The 22,616-nt window shown below is 38.2% G+C and overlaps 1 protein-coding gene and 1 long non-coding RNA gene across 5 annotated transcripts; one reads left to right on the forward strand and one right to left on the reverse strand.

The window, feature by feature from the left end:
- The first annotated feature begins 15,505 nt into the window (after positions 1-15,505).
- LOC148779386 (uncharacterized) lies at positions 15,506-17,395 on the forward strand. The gene is made up of 2 exons (XR_016046437.1): positions 15,506-15,730; positions 16,345-17,395. It is a non-coding gene; the product is annotated as an uncharacterized LOC148779386 (long non-coding RNA).
- Positions 16,833-22,388, reverse strand: LOC148779387 (ABC transporter G family member 36-like). 4 transcript variants are annotated; one of them, XM_088854440.1, is made up of 14 exons: positions 22,175-22,388; positions 21,664-21,980; positions 21,348-21,508; positions 21,107-21,210; positions 20,853-20,997; positions 20,682-20,749; positions 20,413-20,490; positions 19,934-20,266; positions 19,156-19,446; positions 18,809-19,026; positions 18,459-18,686; positions 17,990-18,161; positions 17,639-17,893; positions 16,833-17,287 (listed from the first exon to the last, which is right to left on the reverse strand). In XM_088854440.1, exons 1-14 carry the CDS (start codon positions 22,340-22,342, stop codon positions 17,018-17,020), a joined length of 2,808 nt encoding a protein of 935 aa, XP_088710566.1. In that variant the 5' UTR covers positions 22,343-22,388; the 3' UTR covers positions 16,833-17,017. The 4 variants fall into 4 exon arrangements, with proteins under 4 accessions (XP_088710566.1, XP_088710563.1, XP_088710564.1 ...); XM_088854437.1 differs by lacking the exons at positions 21,107-21,210; positions 21,348-21,508; positions 21,664-21,980; positions 22,175-22,388 and having other exon boundaries at positions 20,413-20,522; positions 20,651-20,863; XM_088854438.1 differs by lacking the exons at positions 20,853-20,997; positions 21,107-21,210; positions 21,348-21,508; positions 21,664-21,980; positions 22,175-22,388 and having other exon boundaries at positions 19,207-19,446; positions 20,413-20,522; positions 20,651-20,750.
- Between the last annotated feature and the right edge of the window lie 228 nt (positions 22,389-22,616).

Consider the following 22,616-nt stretch of genomic DNA (forward strand, 5'->3'; position numbering starts at 1 on the left):
GGTAAGCTAGATCTCAGTACCTAGTTTGGAAGGATATGTCTCAATACCTAGGCTTGGTCGACTAGGTCTTTAGACCTAGTGTGGTAAGCTACCCTTGGAACTATGCTTGGGTGGGGGATGTGGTAAGCTACCCTTGGAACTATACTTGGGGTGTGCCCCCCCCCCCAAAAGTTTGCGCCTTAGTGTATGGGGCGTGCCCCTCTCTTGGGACTAGGTGGGGCATTCCCCCTGTTTTCTTACAAATATCCTTTTTAACATATAAGAAGTGTTTTGAAAGAAGGACGGGTCTGTGCTCAAGTCAACTGTAAACAAGGTTTAGTTAGTGACTGACTTGGTCTTTGGTAAAATTAGGAAGCTGTAGGAAAGAGCCCGGGTTTAATTAGTTAGTACTTGATGATTTGCAACGCGGCTCAAGTCCTAATAAGGGTAGGGGCCGTCTCCACACTGACTCACCTTAAAAGAATAATTAGGAAGACGTATGATATGCCTCGTCTTGGTAAAATACATTATTTGAAAACAACTCAGACTAACTTGGGTCACTAGCCCATGTCATCTACCAAAGAGGCTGAGCGGAGTGACTAACTTGTCCTGGTTAAGTACAAAACACGTCTAACTCAAGCTTGGTCTCTGGCATAATATGCGAGGCAATGATTCAGTTACACTCGCCCAATTCTATGTTTCTCATTCTGAGAGTAGCTTGCCAAGTCTAAGTGACTCATTTGAGCATTGAAAAAAAGTGTAACTTGCTAGGTTTGAGTGATTTGGTCGTTGAAAAAAAGAAAAAGAAATAAGAGAAAAGTAAGTCTCGGAAATTGAAATTGATGGAAGCTTATAAGAAGTCAATAACAATTCATAATTTTTCATGGGAGAAAGTATAGACAAGGAAAGTCTATTTATAATAATTAAGAGAACAAGAAGGCTTAATCCAGACTTGAATCCACATAAATGGATATAACACCAAAAAAATAAAAAGAGAAAAATAACATAGAGTTAATAAGATCTCAATTGAAAACAACCACAAACAAAGAAAACAAGCAATGCAAATGAATTATTGGTTGAATTGATGAAAATAGAATGATAACCAAAGCAATAATTCCTTCCAAAGGAAAATTCCAATTACGGGTCACCAGTGTAGAATTAATTGCAATTATTATTAATTATGGAGCAAATAATTGCAATTGAGGGGTGTTTCTCTATAGGGTCAGAATTGGGTCCCGTAAAACTGGCAAGGTCCCCAACTAGATACTCCTCATCATCGTCGCCATTATAATCCACCCATAGAAAACTTTTATTCCTCTACACTTTAATACTACTCCTCTTCACCAATTTATCTCCCCTTATATCGTAGAGTAAAAGCTCAATTTTATTCTTTATGCTCTAGAGTGAGGGGTTCATAGCCACTACTAATGGATAATGCTGGTGCAAGTTGCATCCCTAGAAGAAAAAAGAGAGGAAAGGCTCACAATCTTTCCAAAGGCTAATCCTAGCTTTCTCCTCCCAATGGAACATCATCGCCCCAGCTTTCTCCTCCAATAGGCAAAGGTTCCATTTCCTTAGCCCTACCTCTATGGACTCATCAACTAGGCAGACTCTATCTCCACTCCCACCCTCCACCAATTTGAGCTTCTCATCTATGTTGTCTATATCAAGAGGAGTGACCACCGAGGCTTTCACTTCAAAAGGCAACGGAGGGTTTCCCACTTCCTGCTATCCATATCCAAGATGGCAACCCTATTGCCATTGTAGAGTCGGTGACATCTTCCTCTTATGTACAAATAAGTAGCCTTCTGCGGATGAGAAAACATTTCAAAACCACCTATTATGTTTTTCCAATGTCCACTGGAGGAGCTAAACAACCAATGCTCAGCATTAAACGATGTATATATGAAAACTAGTCACTAAATTGTAAAGGATAAGCTAACATGGTTGAAATAAACTCCAAGGATGTGACTTGTAGATCTTCCAAACTATAGTTGAAGCCTGGGGAGAGCAATGTGCTCCTCCATTGCGAGGTTTGTACAAATCGAGAGGGTCAGAAAATCCCTGAAATCCCAGGCCATGTAGCACATCAAACTTGGGCTATGGGATGCTATATTGATGTGCTAGTGAGGATCACCCCTTAATAGCTTTATGGGTTTAAGGGGTATCTCTGAGCCCTTCACTATATCAGAGAGGCTTAGACAGAAGAAGCTCTTCTTGATATAGAAGAGGGCAAAAGGGAAAGAAGGTAAGAGTGGAGAGGTATAATGGATTCGAGTAAAGTAAAGAGAGGAGAGAAATTTTTTCCATGATATGGACAAGCACTTGAACGTACAGATGGATTTTACAGATAGTGATGAGAGGATTTGGCTGATAAGTTCGTTTGGAAGTACTAAGATCGTTTGGAAGTTCCTCTTATGAAAATATTTCTCTTTTAGATATAGAATTGGGCGTAGAATTGGGTGGGAAAGGTAGTAGAGGTTTTCTTCTGGTGAAGAGGGGGTATTTATAAGATTCAATTGGTGATTTTTTCTAAAATTTTTAGAGTTTTTTTGAAAATTTTTGGATTTGTCTTTATGTTTTATCCTTACCTATTTAAAAAAAACGCGTTTGCTATGTCATTAGATGCGTTGACTGCATCATCAGCCCGCTTCTAAGCCTGTCGGGCCTGTTACAGCCCTACCCATGGCCCGACAGTTGGGTCTTACAAGGATTAAATTGTCATTTATTATATTATTTTTTCCATAAGTCTTATTCAGGCGATTCTTGGACCGTTGGAAAGCTCTTGGGCTATACTTCAAATTGGAATAGGATTTGGGTAGTTTTGTGGTAATTAAATTGAGTCTTCTAAGATAATGTAATCTTAAAAGTTCAAAAAACCATCGAATTTGTCATATTTAAAATGGGGTGTCTACAGTTGCCCCTCTTTGGTATTCCATGTCTTTCGAGGGACAGGTGAGTGGCAAAGAAGTAGACACTTTGGTGTTCCCTGTCCTTCTAGGGGCAGGTGAACGACAAAGATAAAGCAGACATTTTAAATTTCTTCCTAAGGTCACGTGGTCAGGTGGCACACCAACTATCCCTCCAAGTCTTGGTGCTTACCGAGCTCACCCACCTAGGGCATTTTTCCTCTTAAGATTTTTGACGTGAGATGTCAGCGAGTTACACAAGCTTGAAACTCGAGTTGGATTTTCTAGCCATGCCATTTAACTTCAGGGGTCTTTGTAGTTGGAATTTTAACCCAGGCATTTTCTTTGATCTCCTTAGGGTTTATTAAGGCTGTTTATAGGAAAATGCTTTCTATAAGAAGAGACTTGTCTGGCCAAATCAGAAGTAAGAGACGAGGCAGTAACGCTATCGCGACAACACGGTAGTCATCATAAATGGGTGTCCAAGCTCCTTCATTTTTTTATGACTCTTTTAGAATTTTTAAAAGTAAGGGGAGATTTGAAATAGAACCTGGAGCAAGGACAGGTTACGATTTTAACAAAGGAATTACTTTTTTGGAAAAGACAACACATATAGTGAAAATTTTGAAAAGAGAAAGATATTTCGAAAAATAATGTTTGTTAGCAGTTTTAACTCCTGCAACCATAGAGTCCTCTAAGAAGTTTAGCGTCATGCAGCGATGAACGTCAATACGGGGATAAATGGAATTCTTTGAACAGGGTGGTTGTGCCCTGGATACACCCGACCTTTTTACAACATACGGGGCTAGACAGTACCTGCTTCGGCTCTTTTACGTCACACGATTTTGACGTTTTCCCATTGAACAGGGTGGTTGTGCATGGGATACACCCGACCTTTCACGTCATATGGGGATAGATGGTACCTGCCCTGGCTCTTTTACGTCGCACGAGTTTCATGTTTTTCCATTGAAACAAGGTGGTTGTGCCTTGGATACACCCGACATGCAGGGCTAGACGATACCTGTCTCGGCTCTTTTACGTCGCACGAGTTCGACGTTTTTCTATTGAATAGAGTGGTTGTGTCCTGAATACACCCGACCTTTAACATCATACAGGGCTGGGCAGTTCCTGTCTTGGCTCTTTTACGACGCACGAGTTTGACATTTTTCCATTGAACAGGGTAGTTGTACCCTAGATACACCCGACCTTTCACATCATACTAGGCTGGACGGTCTCTGTCTCGGCTTTTTTACGTCGCATGAGTTTGATGTCGTTCTTGTCTCGGCTTTTTAACATCGCACGAATTTGACGCTTATCCTGTCTCGGCTCTTTTACGTCTCACGAGTTTGACGTTTTTCCTGTCTCGGCTCTTTAACGTCGCATGAGTTTGATGTTTTTCCTGTCTTGGCTCTTTAATGTCGTACGAGTTTGACGTTTTTTCATGTCTCGCTCTTTTAACGTCGCACAAGTTTGACGTTTTTTTTCTTGTCTTGGTTCTTTAACGTTGGACAAGTTTGACGTTTATCCTGTCTAGGCTCTTTTACATTGTACAAGTTTGACGTTTATCCTATCTCAGCTCTTTTATGTTACACCAGGGGATCCAGTTGAGAGAAAAACGCTCCCAGACTAGCCAATATAGTCATTGGCGAGGTTCACCCATCTTCGATATGTGGTAGTTGGTAGTTATACTCATACAACCATAGAGTGCCTAACTAGTTTCAAACCTTCATAATAGGCATAGGAAGTTAGCTTTGAGAACGAGGCTAGATCGACTAACAGTTTAACCTCTTGTAGTGATGAAGAAGTCATTTCTAAAAAGGTTTTGGAAATGGAGGGTTTTAACAATTAGATTGAAAAATCGCTTTTAAAAGGGACTGACCTTACACTTTTGCCACCTGTGACCCCTTTGGTGGTCATTTTCTTTATTATATTTTATCCAAAGATGATGAAAAAATTTCCTTGTGGGATCGTGAGAACTCAAAAGTCTTGAAGTTGTCTTTTTACCTTTGGAGCGTTCATCCTGTGCTTCATGGGTCCATGAAGAGTTATCTGACTTCTTGCTGAGCTTTCATCTTGGAGAGGTCCCGATGTTCTTCCAAGATTCGTCGAAGCCACTTCGGGTTTCCATTCATATCACGCTCCCACATTTTTCTGAGTTGGTTATGTTGGGAACCTATAGGGTTTAGGAGGTGTCTTCGTCCTCAAGGTCTATTTTGTGCCGTAATGTTGGAACTTGCAAGTACTTCTTTGTACTTGAATGTTTTTAAATCAGAAGCTCCTTCTTGGAGATTTTTTATTTTATTTTATTTTAGTATGTTACCCGTGATGCCCTTTCAGTTTTTCACCACGTCCATTTTTTTTTATTTTTTTATGAAGTCTTTTCAGGTTTTCACCACTCTTTTGAACCCATTACGGGTAGTATTTTTTGAGATACATCGCATTGATGGGGTCGTTGAGCACACATCCCTCCTGATTATTGATCTTGTAAGAATTGCCTGCGTGCACTCAGGTTACTACAAATGACCGCTCCCAAATAGGTTTGAACTTGCCTAAAGGGTGTGGGTTTGTAGGAGTGTGGAAGATTTTCTTGAGTACCATGTCCCCTTCCCTGAACTGTCGAGCAACAACTTTACTTTGGTATGCCTTCTCGATTTTACACTGGTAAGCGACAATATTTTGTGTTACTCGTAATCGTCTTTCATCCAAATTAACGAGGGTAGCGATTCGCGCTTCGATCTTTTGTTCCTCATCTGAATCCTTATGAATAAGTACTCGGAGAGACGGTATCTCAACTTCAATAGGTAACACTGCTTCCATACCATACACCAATGAGTATGGGGTCGTGCCAATAGGAGTCTTCTCAGTTGTCCGGTAGGCCCATAACGCGTTATTTAGCTTTTCATACCAATCTTTGCCACCTTCTATTACTTTGTCTATAATTTTGAGAAGTCATTTGTTTGTAGCCTCTGCTTGTTTATTTCCTTGAGGGTGGTAGGGTGTGGAAAATTTCTGCGTTATCCCAAACTTTTTTCACACCTTAGAGACATTTTAATTTTTGAAATTGGATCCATTGTCAGTAATGATTGACTCAGGAACACCGAACCTGAATACAATATTGTTCTTTATGAAACGGGCAACATGTTGTCCTTCAATTTTGACAAATCATACGACCTCTACCCATTTGGTGAAGTACTCTGTAGCCGTTAATAGAAATCGGTGGCCATTTGAGGCTTTCGATGAAATCACTCCGATGATATCAAGACCCCACATGGCAAAAGGCCATACAGGCAGTGTTGAGTTGAGTGGTACGGACGGTGCATGGATGAGGTATTCATAAAGCTGACATTTGGGACACCTCTTTACGAACTTCCAACAATCTTTAGCCATGGTGGTCCAGTAATAGCCTTTGCGCCTGATTTTCTAAGCTAAGGCGGTTACACCAGAATGACCTCCTTTATTGTGTAACTCTGTCAATACTTGGTCAATTTCTGGCTGATCAAAGTATCGTAGAATGATGCCATCGAATGACTTTTTGAGCAGGAAATCACCTCGTACTGAGAATCCCATAGAAAACCTTCGAAGGGCTTCTTTATCCTTTTTTATAGTTCTTTCAGCAAGGACAGAACATCGTGGAACCATGGTTTTCCCTTAACTAACACAACTAAAGCCATGAAAGACACCTCCCCATAGTTCTCATTGGCTTGTCGCCAACCGTAATGTGGACGCAATTCAATCAATTCTCTCATGATATATTTTTTTTAGGTGTCGCTCTCTCACCTCATGAAGGCTCTTAATGGTTAGAGAAATTTAAATAAAGATCGGTTAATTTTAAAGGAATTAAATTTCTGTTTGAAGTTTTAGAAGGGATTGTCAATAAAGTGACATGTTATCTTTTGTACAAGGAGGTCACACTCATTACATATCAAATTAAATGGTTGGGTTGAGTCACGAGAATTGTTTTTTTTTTAGTTTCGTGTCTTATCAAAGACACTTTTACAACCATCTATTTTTGAAATTTAAAGGACAAGAGTGATTATAACTTCTTTGTATAAAATGTAAAAAAAAAACTTTATATAAAGCCAAGGCTCTAAACAACCAAATTAAAGCCCACCTCAAAAATTTCACTAGAAGAGGTTGTTTTGATGCTCAAATATCCTCAAATTGATCATCTCGACATTAAGATGCATGGACATGAGAAAAATATGGATTTTAAGTTTTGGACATAGTGCATCTTGTAACACATTTTTTGACTGTCAATTTTCAAGATTTTCGAGTTTTCATAGATCTACTTGATCTATACTATTTTTTAAGCTTTAAATTTTATAATTAAATACAAAAATATATTTTAAGGCTACCACAAAGATTTCCAGTATTGAAATCATCTTTCTTGACATTATTTGAAAGTGCACTTTACTTTAATTATTTAGAGCCTCATCTCTATACAAACCGCACCCAAAGGTAAGTGGTTTTTTTGTAAACAATCCTATTTTAAAATAAGGACCTACTTTTTTGAACATGGGAAAGGTTTCTATATTTCCATTATTGTATGGAAGATTTATACTTCTCCCCCATCCAGCTGTTCGCTTTTGATCAAGTGAGCCTCTGACTGTTTGATCTAGATCCAACGCTTCAGAGAATTTTATTTTTAATTTTTTCATACAAATTATGTGAATATGAAATTTAGTACATACCATAATTTCAATCGGGCACACCTAAAAAGTATTAAAAAATAAAATGACCAAAATACCCTGAAAGCATTTAGGTCATTTTATTTTATTTAGGATTTTTTTAATATTTTGTACAGGTGCGAGTTTAAGAAAGAAGTTGACACCCAAAATTTGGTGTCAAAATATTTTATATAAAAAATTAAAAATATAATAGTGTAGAGGCGTGATATTGTGATTGTGGCCATCTTAGCCATCCATTCAGAATGGACGGCTGGATAGAGAGAAAAATATAAATTTTATAAAAATATTTATACTTCCCTTTTTTTATATCTATATTGGCCCCAATTTGAAAGTTAAAACATCAAACTACTTGGACTATACAATATTGTACTTTTGAACAACCTTTTGGGTTATAAAGGCATTTAATTTGTCAGAATCTCGTTGGCCCTTTGTTGTAACCTTTCAAGCAGTTATATTGCAATCTTCGAAATGGGGTTAACAATGTTTTCTTCCTCATGAAGGAACAAATGAATGATTGATCCGAAGAATACTAAGTCGAGAACTCCAAATTAAGCAAACACTATTGCAATTAACGCTGTAAACTAACATAACAAAAAACTAATATTATAAATATAAAGAACAAAAATAACCACCATTGGGTGTTCAAAAGAAATAATATATATATGTGGGGTTCTTTTATCTCCAATACCCTAAACACCCAAATCCAATTTTCAAACCCAATCAAATAATAATATGAATATCAAAAAATTCTAATCAAAATTTTCACCAGTTTTGGGATTATTTTATCGCCAAAAACCTAATTCCCAAATCTTAGTTTCCCAATTTTATTTTTTTTTGAAACATACCTGATTCGATTGAGAACATTGTGCTTTGAATTGAGAAGATTATGCTTCGAATTGACCAGAGATGAGCGAAAATAGTGCTAGATTGGCAAAATGGCAAAGAGAGAGCAAGAGAGAAGAAGAACGGGGCACCCCATTCCGGTAAAGCAAAGCAAAATGGGGTTTTTTTGGTTTGAAAGAGCCAAAACCCTGATCAGTATATCGAACACTTGACTACTTCTTTTCGTTTAAATGCAAAAGATCTACATGTCCATGGTCGGGCCTGGATCTACCATGCTCGGTCTCCCTCAAGGACTCGGGTTCGATTGACCCCTCTCGAACAATCGCCTAGCCTCACCAGCGTGTGTGCGGCTCGTGTGTCAAGGATTTTAGAGCGATAAAGAGATGGATTCGAGCACCTACCTCACTGCGGTTTGAGCTTGTGGGATAAGCCCGGGTTATTGCCCTTATAGATCATTGAACAAAAGCGCTCCGGCTATCCAGTAGCACGGTTTGAATTCGATCCCCTCTCTAAACTCAACAGCTCAATTGGACTCTCACTTGAAAACTGCTAATGAAATCCAAATATAATGTACTCCTTTTTAATGTGCTTTATGGGTTAATGGTTCTAGTATTGGCGGTAGAGTGGTTAAAAAAATAAGAAAGAGAGGGTAGAAAGAAGAGAATAGGAATTACTTAATGTGAACTTGGTATAGAAGTGATAAGAAGAAGAAGATGAAGAAAAAGTAAAAAGAAATTAGGAAATGACTCAAGGAAAATTGGACACTCTCCCGGCGTAACCTCTCTCAAGAGGTATTATTGGAGACAAGGAAAAGCACTAGCCTCGAAACCTTGGTACCCAGAGGATTTGGAAAATGGAGTTACATGGCTGAAACTATAATTATATCACAAAACCAAAGAGCTCCTTAAAAGTGATCGAGGGAGAGAAGAAAGAGAAAGAGAAAGAGAGAGATGAAAGTCTCTCAAAACCCAAACACTGTGTGACTCGGTGGTTAAAGTAGTGAAAGTGTCAAAACTATAAAGAATGCTAACTCAAGATGACCCCAACCCGAGGGTAAAATAATCAGTGTCTCTTATGATATAACTTCACTATAGAGGCTAATAGTTAGAGGAGCAATCCAAGAGTTAAAGCCCTAGGTCATTATCTCGAGACGACCCCGTGATGGTTTTCCATATATTAAAATTCAAATTTTAAAAAATTTGAATAAAGGCATTGTTAGGTTTTCCATATATTAAAATTTTCTATTATCTGTATTCTATTTTTTTTATGCATGTTTGACTGCCCACATATATTTGACAGAGAAACAATGGTCTTTCGTCTCTAGGTTATCTGATCTTAGTCTTCAACAATGGGGATTTAAATGGTCTTTAAAGTGGGTCATGCTAAAGCGTGAAATCATCCAAGACACTATAATGTTGGTCTTGAAAAAGCATAACATCTGGGTCACTTTATTTTCCATCCACATTAAAGCTCAGAGCTCAAGCTTCAACAAAGATAGAAGAAGAGTAGATGAGCATAAGAGTGAAACCCTAATATTTATATATATATATATAGAGAGAGAGAGAGAGGTTGGGTTGCTTTCTCTTGAGATTAACCATGTTTTCATTGGTGATCCACTATGAGAGAGAGCGATTGAGATTGAGAGGGTGATCCACTATAAGATAAAGATTGAGATTGAGAGAGATAAAGGGAGGGGGGTGGCGATCCACCATGAGAAAGACAGAGATTGAGATTGAGAGGGTGATCCACCATGTGTGAGAGAAAGATTGAGATTGAGATTGAGAGAGAGAGAGAGAGGGAGAAAGGGAAGTCGGGTGGATGTCTTTATTGAGAGGAGAGAAAAAGGAGGAGGGGGAGGAGACAAAAGAGGAAGCGAGACTCAATAATTTTAGGCATAGAAATCAAATCTCACAAAATTCAACTACAAGTTGAATATTTGGAGATTCAGATATTTGGGAGTTATCTTAATATTAGAAGTTATGATTTGACCTTATGAAACAAAGCATGTAAACTCATATGATTAGAATTACATAAGATTCTATATTATCCTAAAATATTAGAATATTAGGGGAACTTTAGGTAGTAAGAAAGTGGCATTTGGGGTTTCATATCTCAAGTACGTTCTAAGAAAGTAAAAACTATTTGAAAGATCAATTTTGAATATAAATAATTTTTTACATATTTAAAAAGAGCAGAAACCATAATTTGAAGCGCTCCACAATATTTTAGGCTGTGTATTTCAAAATGCTTTCTGCACCAAAAATAGAGTAAAAAAAAGTGTGGAGCGGTTTGATGTTCTCAAACTGCCCACAAAACATTGAAGTAGCTGAAGGTTTAAGGGTCAAACTTTCAAACGGGCAAAAACTAAATTCTTGACGTTAGGGGTGGCAATGGACCGGGTGGCTGGAGAGCGAGCCTAGGCCAAGCAAGATCAGCACAACCCTTATTTATTTATCTTTTTTGTTTCGTTTTTCTTTAATTTTACCAAGGTACCTAGCCGGGCCCAGCCCTGGCCCAAGAACAAATGCAACTACATTTGAATTGGAGGCCACATACATGCTTTGACATCCATATTGCTAGGAGAAAAGTACTTACCAACCTAAATAGTTGACATACAAGTGCCAGTATGGCATCAATAAACTGGAGGCGGCACTATTACACCTGCTTGATGGGAAGAATGTCATCAAGCAGAACTTTCACAACATACGCCCCCAGGATGGCAAACAAGCTTGCTGGTGCACTACTCTAGAACTCCTTACTTGCCAACAAAGGAAGTTATGATCTAGCAACGACAAATCCAATCTGGCTCCACCTCTGTATTCTAACCTAGTTGAGAAGGGTTATCATATATCATATCATTTTGATTTTGGCATGTTGACAGAGGGATGAACGGATCGACAAAACCAAAGAGGGCTACTCGACAATCACTTTTGGACTCAGGGTTGGACACTAGCCAAGGGACTGTGCCCCAGCCTCAGATGTTGTGTTGGGCTTGAGCATGCTATGGCTATACTGTCGATGGCTAGCTCTATATGGGAATAAGAGAGGGAGCCAGAAAGGAAACAAAGCACACTATCTTACAACCGGGCCTTCCTTGCCCTTCGAGCTTTGCTCTCGGGCTTGGAATGTCCTGCTGCTTGAGTCCTAAATGCCCCTTAAGGGCAAATAAAACTTTCTGGCTCCCTATTTTAGGAGGTGAGGTAAGAGATCTGGCAGCGCAACCCTTGTTCATTATTAAGGGAGCTAGTAGCTAGCATGCATGCGTGCATACATGCATACACATGCCTATATATGTGCATGCCTAACATAAACACAAATCAATTTAATGACTCGGTTTGGTACCTAGACGTCGCTCAATTGGCACTTTAAAGGCCCTTTACAGAGATTGAAGATCATTTATGCATCTCATTACATAAACAAGACAAAACACTTCCATATACCCATCTGCCTTGGCCTGGCCCGGCCCTTTGCCAGCCCTACATGGCGGTTCAAAATTGAGAACTATGAACTACTCTCAAAAGAAAAAAGATAAAACAGTTAGGCGGTTTGAAGTCGTATGCTTTTAACCGCTTCAAAGATGCTGCTTATTCACCCATTTCTCCATCTTTTATCTCTTTTGTCCATTTTCCTCTCCAAAAACACTCTCAACTGCAATATTTACCGAACCCCATCCTCCTTCTCCACGCATCTCTCCCTCTCTGTGTCGTTTACATCATCTCTCTCTCCATCTTTGCTCTCACAGGTAACACTCATCCCTGCTTCACCTGAAGCTCTCTGTGCTGTGACTTCCTGATTGAAGTTGTAGCAATCTTTGACCTTTCTATCCCCTATGAAATATGCAATCATGAGATTAGAGTTTACTAGGTTAACAATACTCAATTTTGCCTTTTTCATTGTTTATTTCCTGTAATTTCTCATACTTAGTGTCTACTCATTTTTTGTGTTCTAGGGCATGAGAAAATGATTACGTAAATAAATTACTACCTATAAATTCCATGTCATCTGCCGTTTTGCATGCATTCTGGATCAAGTTGATTTATTATGTATTTGATTTGCATATTTACTATTTGGCCATATTGTATTGGTGAAGACAATTTGAGAATTTGGCTAGGGCCGGAACGCCCCAAGTATCTATTAAATTCTAGGGGAATTATCTATATACCCTCTTTTTAAGTTTCGTTTCACAATAGGCCCAAGGTTTTAAAAGATATCTTGGAATATAAAAATTATAGATTTTATTTCTTCTAACCCCCTGAGTTATTTTAAACCAGTTTTTTTGGTCTAACAAAGCTAAAAAGACATGTCTTTTCCAAAAGACATCATTCCAAACTTCTAGAGAGAGAGAGAAGGGCTTCACGAAGGTAAAAGGTTACCGGAAAGAAAGAGAGAGAGGTGTTTGGAAAAACACGGAAGGAGAGCGAGTGAGAGACACAGGAAGAAAGAGAAAGAGAGAAGTTCGGCATATATAAGTGAGGAGAGAGAAATTATTGGGTTTAAAAAGAGCATGTCTTTCTCATATTTGTTTAGGTTAAAAAATAAGTTTAAATGACCACCGGGTTAGAAGATATCTTTTGAAACCTTGGATTTATCAAATATAAAACCTAAAAATAGATGATATGGAGATATTTTCCCTAAATTCTAGTTCAAAGATATCTTATCACGTTCCATAATAATTAGATATTTATCAAATTTTGTTATGGAGATATCAAATTCTCTACCTTGGCATAGTCTCCCAACCATAATAATTAGATATCTATTAAAATTAAAAGTATAATTTTTTGGAATAGTCCTATAATATTTTTTTTACTTTTAATTTCGATAGACATCGAAGTATTATTGTTTTTCATTGAACTTTTAAGTAACAAATTTAGTTATATCTAATAGCATTTTACAAGAATTATATTAATTACTATAATAAGACATAATATTTAATAGGGTCTGGTTTGTATAGGGCTAAGGCTCTAAACAATCAAAGTAAACCACACCTTGAAATAGTGTCCAAAAATATGGTTTTAAGACCATAAATATTTGAGATAGTCTTAAAATATATTTTATTTCTAATTATAAAGTTTAAAGCTTAAAAACTAGCGTAGATTGAGCACATCTATGAAATCTTGAAATTTTTTAAAATTGAAAGTCTAGAAATGCATTACAATATATACTATTTCTAAAACTTGAAATCTATTTTTTCCTCATGTCCATGCATCTTGAGGTTGAGATGATCAATTTGAGGACATCTGAGCATCAAAACAACATCTTCTAATGAAATTTTTGAAGTGCGCCCTAATTTGATTGTTTAGAGCCTCACACTTATATAAACTTTTTTCTATTGAATGAGAGTTATTTAATGAGGTTGGACTACAAGTGAAATAGCTAGACTGTTCTACGGTAAACATATCAATATATGTTCAGAATATAGAACTTAATTATAAAATTAAGTTCACTACTTGCAAGTATTTCTTAATCTAATATTTCCTTATTTTTATTTTAGGAACCAAACACCAGGACCGTGAAAGATACATTGAAGAATTTAGAGAACAAAGAATATACTTTTGGAATAAAGGCTTCAATTAATAAATTTTATTCATCTTTGAATTTGGTTTTGCAATCTTCCCAAGAACTAGTGCATATTCTTCAGGGAAGGGTGAGCTTTGATAATTAGCGTATATATTTGGAAAAAGTTTGTACAAGTGCGAGGGTCTAAATAATCAAATTAGGACGAACGTCAAAAATTTCACTAGAAGAGGTTGTTTTGATGCCCAAATATCCTCAAATTGATCATCTCAAGATCAAGATGCATGGGCATAAGAAAAAATTGGATTTTAAGCTCTAGAAATATTGCCCTTGTAACACATTTTTGGATTGTTAATTTTCAAGATTTTCAAGTTTTCATAGATTTGCTCGATCTACACTATTTTTGAAGCTTTAAATTTTATAATTAAAGATGAAAATTTATTTTAAGGCTATCACAAAGATTTCCAATATTGAAACCACATTTTCTCGACACTATTTGAAGGTGTGCTTTACTTTGCTTGTTCAGAGCCTCGGCTCTATGCAAAGCGCACCATATTTAATATCATGTATACACATATGCCACTAGAATATGCACACATCTCACTTCTTAGTTCGGGACCCGTTTCCACCCTAGGTCAAGTCTGAGTCAAGCAGACCAAGGCCTGAAGTAGACTCAGACCTGACCCACCAGATCTATCAGTTTGTGGTCGTATACCTTACCCATTAGCACTTTTTTTAACCAGGGACCATCATTTTCCCAATGTTGCCAGATTCGCTTACGAGAGTTCTTCGATTTGGTGAAAAAAATGAAGCAATTCGGTGTTTTGGCTGACTAGGGGAAAGACTCAAGACTTTTTTAAAAAATTCATATAAATAATTTTGATATTATATATAAAATAGGGAAAATTGCTAAAAACCCCCAAAAATATACTTTTTAGACACTTTACCCCTACCCTAAACTTTCTGCATTTATTTTTCTCAAAACCCACCTTTTATAACTAATACACCCAACTCAAAAAGTTACATCTTTTTTGACAAAAATACCCTCCTTTCACATGAGAAATCATTTTTGAATCCCAATAAAAAGAAACGATGGACCGCATTTGTACAACGCCGGACTGCTCAGCTAATGTACTCCCAAAATTCCGGACTGCCATATCAAAACACCGACTGCTCCTTCAAAATGCCTGACCGCAACTCCAAAATATCGGATAGTAACTTCCAAAATGCCTTGACCGCCTATTCCAACAAAGAAAATAAACACCGGATCGCCCATTCCAACAAAAAAAATCGCTGGACCGCCCATTCCAGCAAAAAAAATCACCGGACCACTGGTTCAAAATGCCGGACTGCCTTCTCTATCGAAAGCAATTTGTTCTACGAGGGAAGGGTATTTTCATTCAAGATAAGTGAATTTTTTGTGCATGGGTATTAGCTAGAAAACATCATTTTGATGTTTATATATATATTTCTTTTCTGACCTCAGCTGCCCCAAGCTTCGGCATTTGATTAGTTCTAATTTGAATATGTTTTTGGTGTTGCAGACGATGAGGTCCCCTTTCTCACAGGGAGGAAAAAAAGGAGAAGAATTTTTTACTTTCTAGCTTCTTCTTTACCTCCTCCCCTCTCTGCCTCATTTAGAAGAAGAACGATGGTTTTGTATTTTGATGATTTAAAAATCGGAGGTTCAGATCAAGAAATGTCAATGTAGATCATGAATCGTTGATCATGCTTTGGGACTTCTTGTCCATAACCTGGAATTGGCTTGGTACAGAGTGACTTGCGTGAGAGAAATAGGTGAATCACACGAGGAACTTTATTTTTTTGTTATTTTTATTTTTTAATCTTTCAAAATTTAGAAGTATTATTTTGTTTTTTTTGTTTGTCACCCAAAGAATCGGCAAATCGGTTGAGCCTGACCAATTCGGGTATCTTATTATCAACATCATCTCGCAATTTTGCTTTTTTTAGACCATACCATCGACGACTCTATACGTCTTCGTATCTTTTCTCACCACTTCTAACCACGCCCTCGATGCCAACCACACCCTCAATACCAATAACTTATATAAGTTTCAAATCATTGGTTTTTGACCAAAATGCTTTTTAGTTGGCTAACTATTAAAAACCTCCTATGAATTAATACAAAACGAAAACAATTCAATCCTCTAGAGGAAGTATACTGGAAACTTAATCCCACATGTAAATATTTGCATATGGGTTAAAATTTGTAGATTTTCTATGTTTTGTCCCAATTGTCAATCTTAAAAAATAAAATAAAAAAATTTAAAATTTACATAAGACAAATGGTCCAGGAAGCATCTGCTCATAGCTGGGTTCTTAAGTAATTTTTTTTTTATTAAATTATTATTCATATTGTGAATTTAAACAACTAAAACTTGTCTATCCAGATCAAAATTGGTCGATACAGATTGAGATTGGTGGGTGGATGATCTAGGTCTATGTTACACCTTCAGAATTGCTTGATTTATGTCATTTCTAAATTTTTATCATTATTCCTTTTTTTTGTTTCTTTGTTATTGGACCCAAAGACTCGCCCGAGTTTGCCATGGTTTTAGAACACTGGGTGAATTGATGATGTTTTGCAAAATTTTATAGAAAAGGAATCCTCCTGGGCAGGTGTCTTGCGACGACGGGTGTACTCTACTCTACCGTGGGAGTCGACTATGATCTTCAACACAAAATATTTCGTCATTTCTTTTCTATGATATTGTTTATTGCTATTGTCTGCTGGTAATTTTCTTTGTCAACACCAAATAGGAATTTTATGTTCTTAAGAATGCAGGTTGAGACATTTAAAGAAGGGGAGTGATATTATGTCACCGTATCATTATAATATAATGAAACCAAGCACAAAGGAAACGAGATCTTGATCAAGTACACAAAAATTCAATCATATTTCATTGAATTGAGATGGGACATTGCAAGCCAAAATACACCTGACTTTATATCAAGGGAGAAAACATGGATAAATACATGCGAGAAAATTGTGAATACACTCATTTCCAGAATGAAAGGGAGAAGAAAGGAAACAATAAAGTGAATGAGAGGATCATGAAACATTCATCTAGCTTGGAAATTAAGGGTGCGAATGCATAAGGCAAAGACAAGGGCGAAGAGGATGGCATAGCCAACAACAACACAGGCAACCCAAGGCAGCATGTCATAATCAAATCCATATGAAGCATTGAGGAAGTCGCGTAGCGGTACGGGGTTGCCCTCGGCCGTGAGCAACTGCTTAGTCACATTTCCAAACTGAGACACCATCAAACCGTAAAGTGTCCAGGCGACGGGACACCCCCAGTAGTACCACCTCCACCAGCCGGGGATGCTCTGCAAACATGGGAATGGCCATGAAGTTCTCACAAATGATCTATACATTGTTATGGAAGTTGTTATCTCTATTTTGCTAATGTCATAGCATTTGACCTTTGTTTTTTATAAGTTAATTGGAAAGAACTTAGAATTTAGACTTCATTCGACATAAGTTTAATGAAAGTAATAAAGAGCCATACAAGGAAGGCTTATGTGGTCCTCTATTGGAGCTAACCTATACAACATGATATTTTGAAGGAAAAAACATAGTTATGTTGGCTGGATTGGAATCCTAGTTTCAAGAAAATATGAAGCAATTATATTTTAAATTAAATAACCAGGAAAACGAAAGATGTGTAATTCACTTACAGTGCGTGGGAGCAAGAAGCCAATGAAGAGCATCCATACACCATAGAATGCAGAAGAAAGAATGGAGGCAAAAGTAGCATTGGGAGTTAAGGCCACAGTCATCATCCGGTAATATGTGTAGTAGAGGAAGGTAAAGAACATGAAGAAGAAAAACCACAAGAACTTTGCCAAAGTGAACTCGAATCCGATCATACAGTACACCACCACCCCATATACAGCTGTTTGTACAAACACATAAGGCAGTTCCACCAAAACCTACAAACACAATTTCACTTTCATTGCCATTGCCATCAAAAGATATACCTGTATTTTCTTTTATCAAAGTTGTGAGTTGTTGAATTTGTTTCATACCTGAGCCAAGGCATATGGAAGGGCTGAGAACATCCCAGCTGCTCTCTCCCTATAGAATACACTTCTCTCTATGTCGACCACTGGCTGAACTGAAGATGCATTATTCACCCCGAGGAAGAGAACCTCAGAGAACATGGAACCCATCGCATTGAGGAAGTCTTGTTGCTGCTCTCTATGTTTTGACCATTCGTGCAGCACAGTGAGGTTAGAACAACAGTGAGTTGGAATGCATGAAGTACTAGCATGGAAGGCAATATAAATATCTATCTTGAACATTCTTGGTTAGGTAGTTTAAGAAGACATTCTCAAGTGCTAGTTTTTATAGTTAAATTTTAAGAAAAAGCTTTGGAAAATTTGAGAAAAATGGAAGCATAAAGAAAATTGTTAAAAAAAAATTTGAAACTTGCGAGACAATTCAATCATAATTTTTTCTGTTGGACCAGAAATGGAGAAAGAAGAGAATGCTTACATCTTGCTTCCCATGTCCCAGAATATGCTGCCAAACAGGAGGGCGGCTACCAGGGTGAAGAAGAAGCGTACTGCATTGTATTGAGGGTTTCTCCAGTAGGACCAGTGTTGCTTCCAGAGGCAGGCCACAGCTTGCACCATGAATGGCTGTGAGAATTGAGTCTCGAAGTGTAGGTCTTGAGACCCTGGTGTCGGCTTGCTCAACTCCTCAATCAATGCCAAATTCCTCCTACAATTATGGGGGAAGTAGTAATCTTAAGACGAAACACTAAAATTTCCCAAGGAGATCAAAAGGGAGGATCACGAGTGACTTCATCATAGAGACAGAGAAGAACTAAGGCAACTACTCACTCATATAGAGGAGAATTGGCATAAATGTTTGCGAAATCCGCCTGAAGTCCATTCTCAGAGGCTATGGAGGTGACCTCTAGCATCCAAGTTGCAGGATTATATCCTGAGGTTATCTCGGGGACACCTTCGATTGATTGGAAGTAGTCGGTGAGTTGTTGTGAGTTCGTCCCCAATGGGCCTGCGTAGATAACTTGTCCTCCTCGTTTCATCAAGAAGAGCTAAGAACATGAAAATTTGTTTGTAGGATTACATAGGAATGAATGGATAGAACATATTAAAGGCAGAATTCCTAAAACTAAGTATTTGTTTGTGTGCGTGTGCGCGCGCACGCGTGAGAGAGTACATACCTCATCAAAGGACTCAAATATGTCAATGCTAGGTTGGTGTATGGTGCAGACCACGGTGCGGCCTGTGTCCACTGTATTTCTTACAGTCCTCATGACAATGGCGGCTGCTCTAGCATCGAGCCCCGAGGTAGGCTCGTCCATGAAGATGATGGAGGGGTTGGCAATGAGCTCGACCCCAATTGTCAGTCTCTTCCTTTGCTCTGTGGAGAGGCCATTGACCCCTGGCACGCCCACTAGAGCCTCCCTCAGGTTGTTCAGCTCCACCAGCTCCATTACCTCCTCGACAAAGGCCTGGGTATCACAATGATAAATTTCTAGTTACTTAGACAAAGCTCCATTTTTTATAAGAAAGTACAACTCCGTAAAAGAAACTAGAATTTGACCCTTTATTGTAGAAATATTTAGAGATTTTGTACCAGGATTAATTTCACTGCCCAAAATTAAGTCGAGGGAAAGGCCAATAGCTAATTTAGCAGAGATCCCAGTTAGATCTTTTCCGTCCAATATAGTTTGGAAGATATGGAGTTGATTGAGGAAAAATTTCGAGCACTATAGTCTTTCTTGTGTTGGACCATTGAACAATCCTAGATGCTTTAAATGGAGAGACAAAACTCTTAATACTTATTCCTAAGGGTGCAATAATCGAATTTGTTCTACATTGGTGTGCTTTGCTTGGTGGTTAGGATATTAGGGGCTGCAACACATTGTCCAAGGTTCAAATCCCATTGCCGAACTTCCAAAAACAAGACAATCAAATTTGGAATTTGAGGAGTGTAACCTTTCGAGTGTGCGATTGGACATCAGCTGGGAGTCGCAACCAGGCAGAGAAGAGGAGCGACTCATGGACAGTGAGATTAGGGGAGTGAATATCATTCTGCTCACAGTAACCAGAAATACTGGCAAAGGTCTCTTGCTTCTTTGAGTAGCCAGAGATGGAAATGGATCCTTCAATGTAGCCACCAGTCTTACGCCCGGCAAGGACATCTGTGAGTGTTGTTTTCCCTGCTCCGCTCACACCCATCAGGCATGTCAGCACGCCTGGCCGGAAGCTTCCGCTCACCCCTTGCAACAATTGCAATCGGTCTTGTTCTTCCCCATGAGCCTTCATTTCCTGCACACCTAGGCCTTTCAGTTCACTATCTTTTTTTTGGGGGCTATCGACATAATTATCATCAGGATCATTTTAGTATCCACTATTAACTGCTACTACTTCTACCACTACTACTAGTAAATTGGGTCAAGAAGATCTTGACATACGGCTGGCATGTCGACAAAGTACTTGATCTCCTTGAAGGCCAACGCAAGCGGTTTGAATGGTAGCACCATTCCTTTCTTCTGTTTCATTCCATTTGTTGTAGTAGAGTCTCCTACAAGGAGAGAAACACATGACAAAGAGTGAGACCTTTTAAATTTTTCTGGGTAAGTAATAGGATCCAAACTACACTTTCAATGTTGAGAAAACGAGCCTATCTCCCTCTATGACTTCTCTACTTACCAAATAATTTTCCATTCAGATGTCAATTGACCTTAATTTGGTCTTCATGCTTCCCCTCTGATGTATCCTCTGTGATAGATGCCTGAGGCTTCCCAAGAGCTGCATAATGAAACAATTTACGTTTTTTTCCCATTAACTTCTTTTCATTTCGATCAATTAACAGTAGAAACAACAAAAGGTGAAATTGAAATGTTGTACTCATGGTCAAGATACTTTAAAGCTAAGGTGTAAAGGATGTTGAAGAGGACATTGTAACCCATGAGAGCCCCAATCCCAATCCAATACCAATTTGCTTCAGTGAAAATCCCTCGAATCTTCAAGAGTAGCTGGCCTATGTGGACACCATTCTATTGCACATGTACAAGATAGTTAGCTACTTCCTCCATGCACTCTTTTATCCTAATCTACATGAACCAAAAAAGTTTTAAAGGGATTTTTTGCGTATTTCATGTTAACCTGTATCCATCTATTTGATAGGAACTCATTTACAGCCACAGCATTCTGAGCATACATGAGAGGAGAAGACCAGTATCCCCATTTCCACCAGCTGTAGATGTCCTCTGCGAAAATTTGGATAATAATTTATTTATAATGGTGTGCATACTTTTGTAATATAAACTAAAGCAAAATAGCGCAGAGACAGTTACAATATGAACATTGCACATAATCAAATGTTACTACATCCATGATACATTACCTCTTGAGACAATGAAGCCTCCCAAGACAAATATCACCAATAGCGCAAATGCTCCAAATGTGTTAGAAATGATTTGGTTTCGACCTAGTGCCACGATAAAGCGGAAGAGAGACAAAGACATCTGATGCAGGTTGAATAGCAAAAAGAATTGCCTAAAGAATCTGAAAACAGGAAAACCATAGGCAATTCATTGTCAATTCTAACATTACAATTAACAAAAGAAAGACAAAAAGAGCAAACAAAATTCACAAGATTAATTTAAATTAAAAAAAATAAAATTCATGAGCTTTGGTAGGGCAGAGGAGGATGAATTAACCTGCTCGGGTTCGGTGCTAATCCAACTGAGTAATAGGTTATAGCTACCCATACGAAGGACTCCAGTAAAGAGATTGGTATCCTCATGAGAAATGTGGGGAGAGTATAGGCCCAAGCAGGGAAGAACTTTGCATCTCTTTGCTTGTAAAATACAGACAGCTTCACTATCGTCATTTGCAATTCTGCTAGACCATTAAACATCGCGTTCACGAGCCCACAGAACAAAACTCCCATGTACTTGGACCCATCCCATAAGGTCTTGTTTCCCATCTCTGTGCGGAGGAAGACTGTCGTAGTCATGGTAGCGACAATGGCTATCTGTGAAGAGCAATACAAGGTCCATCAAATGAATGATTTTCATAGATAAACCGTATGATTCACCAACTCTTTCATTCAATATCAAGGGAAAGAGAGAGAAACCATTAGTATCCTCTCTCTGTTTCTCTATCTGTCCTCCTATATATCTATCTAAAATGAAACCAGAGGAAGAACATAAGAGTGAATGGTTGGACCTGAATAGCTTTGAAGATGAAGATGAAGGCACTTCTCTTCATAAGGAGCACTTCTCTGTCAAAGCAAGCCTTGAAGAGCTCCATCTTGGTTAGGCCATACTTGTTTCTAACTAGGGCGGCAGGGTGGCACTTGGACTTGTCATAGGGCACCGAGAGACCAGATTGCATCTCCCTGCCGACATGGAAGGACTGGAATGCATCTGCAAATTATTGTACTGGGATATATCTGTAGCGTTGATTCTTGTTGAACCAGTATTGTTCTTGATCCTTCCTTGATGTCACCTGTATTGGCAGTCAAGTGAGAGAGACAGAGAGAGAGAGAGAGAGAGAGAGAGAGAGAGAGGACCTCTTGCAAGAAATGAGAGTGGCAGAAGATATTAGGAATTACACTGATTCAAAATTTTCTAGGTGTCCTACAGTCCAGTTTTTTGTTATTAAGGTA

The sequence above is a fragment of the Amborella trichopoda genome, chromosome 12 (genome assembly GCF_054954075.1).
Source record: "Amborella trichopoda isolate Santa Cruz 75 chromosome 12, AtrichopodaSantaCruz75HAP2 v2.0, whole genome shotgun sequence".
In the NCBI taxonomy this organism is placed as follows: Eukaryota; Viridiplantae; Streptophyta; class Magnoliopsida; order Amborellales; family Amborellaceae; genus Amborella; species Amborella trichopoda.